The sequence below is a fragment of the Bombus impatiens genome, unplaced genomic scaffold (assembly GCF_000188095.3).
Source record: "Bombus impatiens unplaced genomic scaffold, BIMP_2.2 scf_0733, whole genome shotgun sequence".
NCBI lineage: Eukaryota > Metazoa > Arthropoda > Insecta > Hymenoptera > Apidae > Bombus > Bombus impatiens.
The window spans coordinates 437,477-446,587 of NT_177152.1; the positions used below are offsets into that span (position 1 = coordinate 437,477).

Below are 9,111 nucleotides of genomic sequence, written 5' to 3' on the forward strand. Positions count from 1 at the left end.
AGGCGACACCCATCCAAGTACTATCCGTGCCCAGCGCTGCTTAACTTTCGTGATCTGACGGGAACGAGTGCACTCAGCGCGGCTAGGGCGTTGGCTACGTTGAATAATCTGGATCTGTCACAAGTCCAGCCAAAATGAAAGACTCCACAACGTGATCTTCAAATTTAATACCGACTTTAGACAACTTGTCACACAGAACTTGGATTTTCCTACAGTACACAGAAATATCCATGCTGGGCGTCTTCTCGATAGTGCCCAGTTCCCGCAGGCACAAGGCAATGTACATCGATGTGGATCTCCCATGGATCTCTTCCAGTCCTTTCCAGCACTCCTTCGCCGTTTTCAGACCGCTGATGTCCGTGAGATACTCGGGGTGTACGTGCCGGAAAATGCACGCGCCTTGCTATCCAGTTTGACGTACTCAGGTCTCATCCTTTCTGCTGCAGTCAATCCTGAATCCACCGCATCCCAGCAACCCAGGAAAACCATAGAAGCTTCCGTCATCGTCTTCTAGTATTCATACAGTTATCCTTATTGAGAATTGGATTCATGTCCTTGTCCACATCGCTCATCTTGTCCTGATAGGCCATGGTGTGGCCTTTTCTCGGATATTCACAGAAACAAAACTCGACAAATAAATATCTTTAAAAGCACAGTTCGCCGTCCTGGGTTCATAACCTGTTATTGAATACGTTTTGAGGTTCGATATTTAATTGATCCACACAGATTTAATTTTGTATATATGTATTCTGTATTTCACCACCATGTACAGCCATTACAACACACCGGATACTCTCTGATAATTAACACGTGGCGGACGCGCAAACGAAAGAGCGTCGTTAGTAACCGTACCAACTCTAGGTACATGTAGAAACTAGTGATCACACGAATCTAACATTTACCTCAATAGGTTTTTCGAACGGACAAATAGCTTTTGTCTCACCAGTCCCTAAGTCTATCACCTACTACGGGAAGATACGAGAAATCTGCTTTTCTCACGATGCTTCCCGCTAGCAACTTTCTCTCAAGGGCGGTTAGCATCCTTCCTCAACCACCAACATAGAAATTAACCAATTAACAGCAACGTCCATTTCCCTTACTTTCTGAACGAAGGCTTTCCTCGACGAATCTTCTGATCTCGTATCCTTAGACACACCCCATCATAGTTTTCCTCTGCAGCATCATCGTGACGGAAAATCAGTCGTTGGACGTCAGTCCGAGTTGCTAGTTGGTAGTTAGCAGAAATAATTGATCCGAGTTTCTCGACATCTTAAGCAATCATCATTCAAACTTGTAATCCCACGAACCGCTAATAGTAATCGCGAGTTCTACGTAAAGTGTACATATACGGTGTTTGTTCGACCAATCGCGGGGAGACGCAGTCGCTAAGAGAGACGTCAACGGGGGTCGTAAATCCCCGTTACGATTATAACAATCGACACCACGAATCGATCGATCCCCTGATTTCCGTTGAGATAATAAGGGGTGATTGAGTTTGTATAACACTGTGATTCACAGAATTATAAATTATATATTTCCAACACTTAGATTACACTGATGAAGATAGATAGATATATAATCACTTATCGCACGAAGATAAGATAGATATGTACGTTAGAGCAGGGCTCTTATAATTAGATTTAGTGTATTAGTGGACGTAGCACTATAAGATTTTTAGGAGAGGAAATGTATGCTCGACAATAACGAGACCGACTCTCGCGTTATGCTTAGACTACCCCGATAGGCATTAGCGTTAGATTTAGTAGTTGACTTTTCCAACGATGTAGAAGAAGTGAAGTTGAGTGACGATGCTGCGTCGGAGGAAAGCTTAGGATGGGTGTGTCTAGCGCACGGGACCGTCGGATTTGTTGGTGACGATTTTAGTTAGGCGAGTGAGGGAATAGGCTTCGTTGTTAATTGGTTAAACGAAGGGTCTTCACCGCCCTCGAGAGAAAGTGGTTAGTGGGAGGAAAGTTGCAGCATACGTGAGAAAAACTAACTTTCCCTTGTTAAGCCTTTGGTTTGAAGGACCTCTACTAGGAAATTCCTGAGATTTATGGAAGATACTTAAGGCTATTGAGGGTATGCCGTATAGAAGAGCGGACATCTGGTGTCGGTCTGGCCCGCGGTGTGTGACCTGGGCCAGGCAGAGGGTCGCCCAGCGTAACAGATGGAGTAGTTTAAGTAATATGTTAATAAATATATATTGCTAACAATACTCAAGTGTTCCTTCTGCACCTATCACGACTTATCCACCTCACATATAATGTACAAAAATATATAAAATATCCAAAGTTATAATTTTTAATAGGTAAAATGGATCTCTCTTCAAGTTCTGCTTCTTCAGTTGAATTTGTGAAAATATAAAGCATAAATAAAATAAAACAGATCCACATTATACATCTCAGTAATTTTGTTACAAAGCAATATCTCGTTGCTTTTGATGATACGAAGAAATGTTTAAGGAATGAATTGCTTGCTTCCAAGAGACAAATATTATAACACGAAATATTTCTTTTATGATTATATTTTTCGAGATTTAGATGTTTCCGTAACTTTTCAAAATTGAATCTTATACCTTTTGATATATTATTCGATACGTTTTTTCATTTTCTATACAAAAGTGTTAAAGTATTTGTATCCTAAAATACTTAATTTAAGATTAGTATTATATAATATATATTATATATAGAAAAGATATATAGATTGTTATATAGGGTATAAAAAACGTATCTATAAGTGTTAGGTGAACTGGGAAGCGAACGCGACTTTTAAAAACGTCAAAGACCTAAATTCTATGGCGGTGTGTCCAACACAGTGAAAATAGGAGAAATCGCGAGTCTAACAATTTTGCTGGATTCGGATTGATGAACATGTAACAACCATTTTGTGCAACGGAAAAGGATAACCTTCAATAATCGAGACAAAAATATGCCGTACCGTTCAACGAGGAAGTCTTGTACAACTGCAGATAGTTAGGTAGCGGACAATGAACTTTGATTTTGATGGATGAGACTAAAGTTGCTAATTCGTCGATAACTATTTGCTCGAGAATGAGGTAGTCACTATGCCTTTATGCGCCCCTCTCCTCTACTGTCTGTTTCCGTAGCCACAGCGTTTTCTAACTGCGTCACGTTGACACCCAAAAATAGCAATTTCTCCTCCTTTCGTAGCAGGCTATCCTGCCTGCACGAACAATAGTGCGTATGTGGCGTAGTATTTCAGTCTATTCCCCTTAAAGTTAGATAAAGTTAGAGTTTGTACGAAGATTAAGGAACTAAATTTGATAAACCTCTAACTTTAAGCGATATATACTGGGTGTACTGCTGTAATCAGTGAAAATTTATCGCCAGTTTTTAACAACTGATATACGGAAATATATAAGGTTTCATTAAAAAGTAAGTTACGAAAATATTTAAATCTCGAAAAATGTGACCATGAAGAAAGAATGTTTCGCATTATAATAAGCTGTCCTCTTGAGTCAAACAAATCGTTCTTAAAGCGTTTTCTCGTGTTACTGAAAGTAACGCAGATATATTGCTTTATAGCAGAGTAACTGAGATTGTAAAAATATGCAAAATATACAAAAATATTATATGTAAGAAACATAATCTTGTTTTGCTTATAGCCGCAGTAGATTTGATCCGCATTCCTCGCTTGGAATTCGATGACGTTTTGCGGTCTTCTTTAAAAAAAGAGTGGGACATATTGCAGGATGCGTTAATACATTTCAATTATTTTAAATGTTGGGACGAAGAAACAATACGAGAATGTTGTATACTCAGTAAATTAAAGGATTTTCAACCTGATGAGGTATAAAATTACATTGCATAAAATAATACTCATAGTATTAATATCACAGAAAAACGAAAATTACGTATTCTTACATTTGTTATATTACATTAGTAACTAAATACTTCATAAGTGCTCGCGATGGGACGATGCTAATACAACAACGAAGTTTTGTATTTCCAGTTCTTCCGTAATAAAGATTTCATTATCGTACTAGTGATATTTTTCTGATTAAAACGAGGCCAAATACTATTGAATACTATACTAATACTATTGAAGCGGAATAAGTGTAAATGGAATGACAAAATAATTATTTAAGGTTTTGTTAGGTGATGGTAAAGGAATGGTGAATCATGTCCATTTCCTATTAGAAGGTGAATGTCGTCTGATAGAACACATGATTGTTCGTAAAACACATTCTGTTTATGGAACTGAATACGAATTATACGATCCTGAAAAGGATAATGCAAAGAAGGAACCCAGATTATTAAGGAGCTTAGAAATGGCTACAAAGATGAACGAATTGGAATACGAATATGAAACTACCAAAGTATGTTTTATATACTTATGATACCTAATAATAATAATAGTGATAAATGTAATTTGTAATAATATATGGGGAATAGGACTAAATTTTGTATTTTTTATTTTATTCTTATTTTATTTACTTGTATTTTAGTTCTACAGCCTACTATAAGAAGACTATTAAAGATTTAATTCCTGTCAAAACATTCTTTTCTTATAGTAGATAATTTATCAGTACTTCGCATTTGTAGATTAAAATCGGACTTCTGTATAATGTAATAATATATATACAATAATACCGAATGTATTTCATACTATAACTTTTCACCTAATTCTAAAGGCAAATGGCATAGACGATGCTATCGACGGAAGTCGAGATTTCATAGATTATGCACAGCTCTTACTATCATCGAAAGCAACTGATAAGAGAATGGATTTTGAACGTTCAAGCGTCATTACAACTACATTATTAGACGTCGTAAGTACGACACTGGCAAATATTATTACATCTTCATATTATTTAAGACAAAGAATGCAAGCAAGGAAGTTGAATGTAAGTACAGTCAGTTACCAAAATCTATGTTCGTACGTTCTTTAAATATAACGTACTTTAACTACTTTCATCTTCTTTATTAAGAAAAAGAAAGTGAAAAGATATAAAATACTAGAAGTAAAATATATTAGCATTGGAAAAATTTATGGTTTTGTCATTTCTAACGTAATTTTATGTCAAAATTTTTATAAATTTTGTTTTAATTTTTTAATTTCTTTTTAGAAATTTAGTAATTTTATTGATATGTAAGTACCACGACTGACTGTAAATAGAAAATTTGTAAGTTGGACATTGATTTTGACAACATATAAATCTACAGATCAATGAATGGCAAAAAATTACGGATGTAGCAGAAATGTTAATGAGAGAACCTTCATCAACCTCTCAGCAACGTTATCCGACTGACGTACGTACAATATTTATGCAAGTTTGTACGTTTAACAGGGGTGCGTGTTTCGGCTTAGGTAATATTTTGCTAAATTTACTTGTCTAAGAATTTTCTTAACAAAAATTATTTCTATAATAAAATTGTTACCTATGAATTAGGAGAAAATATGGTTAATCGAAGAATAGTAGCTACTTCATCCGTAAGATGTTTTTTGGTTCCACGGTATTGGTTGAGAATTCATAATCGTGCAAATATTTGGGAACGCGTAAAGTTGTTCTTGGATTCCAAATTTCCTACTGAGGGGCAATTATTTGAAAAATTTGTAACGAATCGCAGGTATGTCATTTCTCGTTATTAAATGCAGATTTTTATTCCTTTAAGAAAAATTTATAGATGTTACTTCTTCTAACTTCTTCAAATTGCATTCTTAAAAATATAAATTTGCATAAAAATCTACTGTCTACTTATTATTATATACTTTGTTTATTCGTTTTTTATCAGGATTATAAGATATCTTTTATGTTGTATTCCTTTATATTTATTTCCTACATCAAAAATTTTGGAAATAAGTATAGCTTTGTTAATTCTGAAGTTTTAAATACGTATCGGATGTTGTTTTACGCAGTGGAACTTTAATTGCACGTAATACCATCCAAATATCGTATATCTAATTAAAGTAATTTCCATATCACTCAATATATTTTTTCAACGACTATTTTGATGTTTGGTATTTTAATTGTTCTAATTTCTTCAGTCATACATTCCTTTAGAATAATTTATGCATTAAAATATTGCTAAAGTGAAATTGGGAATGTCCTTAACCTTACCCAAATGCTAAATTTATATTTCTATAAATCTTATGGCACCTTTTTCAAATCATTCGGGCTCGGGCAACCGAGACGAACAGACGCGTGTAAACAATCGTGCGCTCTAGTGAAGTGATTCAGAGAAGTGTTACGAATAGTGCTAGTGAGGGGAAGTCAAACAATGCAGCAGCAGATACCAACAATCAAGATTGCAATCAAAAGAGAAAAGTATTATATAAACGGGTAAGTATTATATAAACCAGGCTTAAAGCAACAGCAGCAAAATAACAACAATCAAAACGATATGCCTACAGAAAAAATGAAAGAGCAGTGGAGACAGGAGGAGTGCAGCCACGATAACGAAAGATGTTACCAGAACGAAAACTGGAAGCTAGCAAAGACTAGCCAAAAACGTAAAATAATTCCAAGCACAAGTGCCGCAGGAAATCTAGATACAGAAAAGCAGCGATGGCTGCAAAAATTACCATTAAGAAACCTCTTTAGCTCACTAACGGAAGAAATAGACGATGACCCAACAAGCAAAACCACAACTCAATCAACACACATTACAAAACCACCACCAATATTTGTTGAGGCCCAGATAATAGACCCGCTTATTGATCGACTAAACAATATAGTTGGGGAGGAAAATTACACAATAAAACAAGCAAAATTGGAACAAATAAAAATTCAAACAAACACCCCAGAAAATTATAGGAAAGTGATAAAAGAATTAAAGGAAAAAAATGCTATATACCACACGTTCCAGCTCAAAACGGAAAGGAGTTACAAAATAATTATAAGAGGATTACATCCAAAAATTAACACAAAAAAATTAAGTGATGAATTAGCAAAAATTGGCCATCAAACAAGAGCAATAAACAATATGACAAGATACGATACGAAGCAACCATTACCATTATTCTTAATAGAAGTTGAACCCAGAACCAATAACAAGGAAATCTATGAAATCAAAAAAATTCTAAACACAATAGTAACAGTGAAACCATCACGCTACAAAAAAGATATACCACAACGCATGCGGTGCCAACAATACGGTCACACAAAAAATTATTGTAACAGAAGCCCGGCATGTGTTAAATGTACAAAAAATCACTTAACAATACACTGCCCATATACAAGAAAAATGAAAGAAGTTAGATGTTATCATTGTAACGGGAACCAGCCAGCTATAAAGAATGTGAAATCAGGAAACAATTACAACGTAAACTGTTTCCACCACTTCGCAATAGATCAATCGATAACTACCAACCACAACAAAGTATAACGGATAATGAAACAACATTGAAAGCACAATATGAACCAAAAGCTATAAGCAGAAACATAGATCCCCAAGGTAATCGAAGCTATGCGTAAGTAACCCAAAACATTAGACAAGCAACGCTTACAATCAATCAAAATCAAAGCAACAAAATCGAAGACGATACAGAAATCAAACAAATGCTCAAACAATCCATTAAAAGTACGGAGATACTAGGAAAAATGGTAAACACAAGTGAGCTAAACACAGTACTAAGGCAACAAGTACAACAGTCATGTTACAACTACTCCCAAACTTGTTAATTGATGTGGGTTTGGGGTTGATAATTAATCGATTTACACAGATTCGATTTATTCCATATATTTCTCCGCCTCGTACAACACGTCTTAACTCACAGAATACACTTGGTCAATTAACACGTGGTCGACTTCTAAGACAAAAGAGCATCGTTAGAAGTCGTACCAACTTAGCTTGTAGTAACTAGTAATCATACCAACCTAACATTTCTCAACACTCCCCTTTGATCGTAGTTTCTACAAGCCCCATAGCTTTGGTAAAATACTGAGTCTTAACTCTATTTAAGCCTTTGGTAAGAATGTCAGCGACATTCTCGGGACTACGTATACATGTATAATCTAATATTCCCTCCAACACGCAGTTCTTAACATAAAAGTAACGCACTTGGAAGTGCTTAGAACTTTCGGCAACTTTCATCATTTGACCATGAAATGGCCCCGATATTATCACAGAAAATCTTGCAAGGGCGAGGGCAATATGACAATTGACCCAACTTCCTTAACAATAAGGAAATCCACACAGTTTCTCTTGCTGCTTCCTGCATCGCCACGAACTTCCCTTCACACGTCGATTAAGCTATGATTGGTTGTTTCCTAGACAACCAGGATATTGCACCACCAGCGAATATGAAAACATACCCGCTCCTGGATTTCCTATCTACCGTATAGCCTGCAAAATCCGAATCGCAAAACACCTTTAAAGGTTGTCCTGTCCTTTGATATACTAGCTTTAAGTCTTTGGTTTTCAACAGGTACTTGAAGATCCGCCTCACTGCTTTCCAATCGGATACAGTTGGATTTGCATATCTTTGGCTTAGTTTTCCTATTGCACACGTGACATTAGGGCGACAGTGGCGACATACATTAGATATATATTATCTGACCCCCGCAGGGCTTCGTACACATTCACAGGTACACACATGCTTTGAGTTTTGCAGTATGAGCACAACTATCACATATCTTTGGTTTATGTAATCTTGCCGACCTCCTGGGCACAATCGGTACACTCACAGCCCCCCCCCCCCCCCTATTCTCACTCGTTAAATTATCCATGAAGTAGTCAGACTCCCCTTCATCGTTTTCGCCATCACTTTGTGTTTCGACGTCAGTTTGACCAACTCCCCTTCCAAGTTCAAAGTCTTCTACATCCCATATCTATTCTGAGGACCTACTTTTTATATTGCTCGTCTCCATCTTAGCATTCTTGTAGGGAAACGTGTTCTCCTCGAGCCTGACATGACAGGATATTATCACTTTCTTGGTCTTCGGCAGGTAAATCCTATAGCCTTTGACCTGTCTGTCGTATCCTACAAATATCCCCTCATCTGCCCTGCTGTCGAATTTTCCTCCGCTTGGACTCCTCAGGTACCAGACTCTGCATCCAAACACTCTCAGTCTGTTAATCTCCCCTTGGATGTCACATCCCTTACCTTTCCATAATTCCAGTGGGATCTTGTCTCCGATAGCAG

At 36.5% G+C, this 9,111-nt stretch overlaps 1 protein-coding gene across 1 annotated transcript in view; it reads left to right on the top strand.

Moving 5' to 3' along the window:
* Positions 1-9,111, top strand: part of LOC100742351 — a 30,451-nt gene that overhangs the window by 11,486 nt on the left and 9,854 nt on the right. The window contains exons 5-9 of the mRNA XM_024370313.2: positions 3,629-3,813; positions 4,112-4,342; positions 4,658-4,795; positions 5,190-5,334; positions 5,417-5,594. Of these exons, the coding sequence (XP_024226081.1) occupies positions 3,629-3,813; positions 4,112-4,342; positions 4,658-4,795; positions 5,190-5,334; positions 5,417-5,594 (877 nt within the window). The remainder of the gene's footprint in view (positions 1-3,628; positions 3,814-4,111; positions 4,343-4,657; positions 4,796-5,189; positions 5,335-5,416; positions 5,595-9,111) is intronic.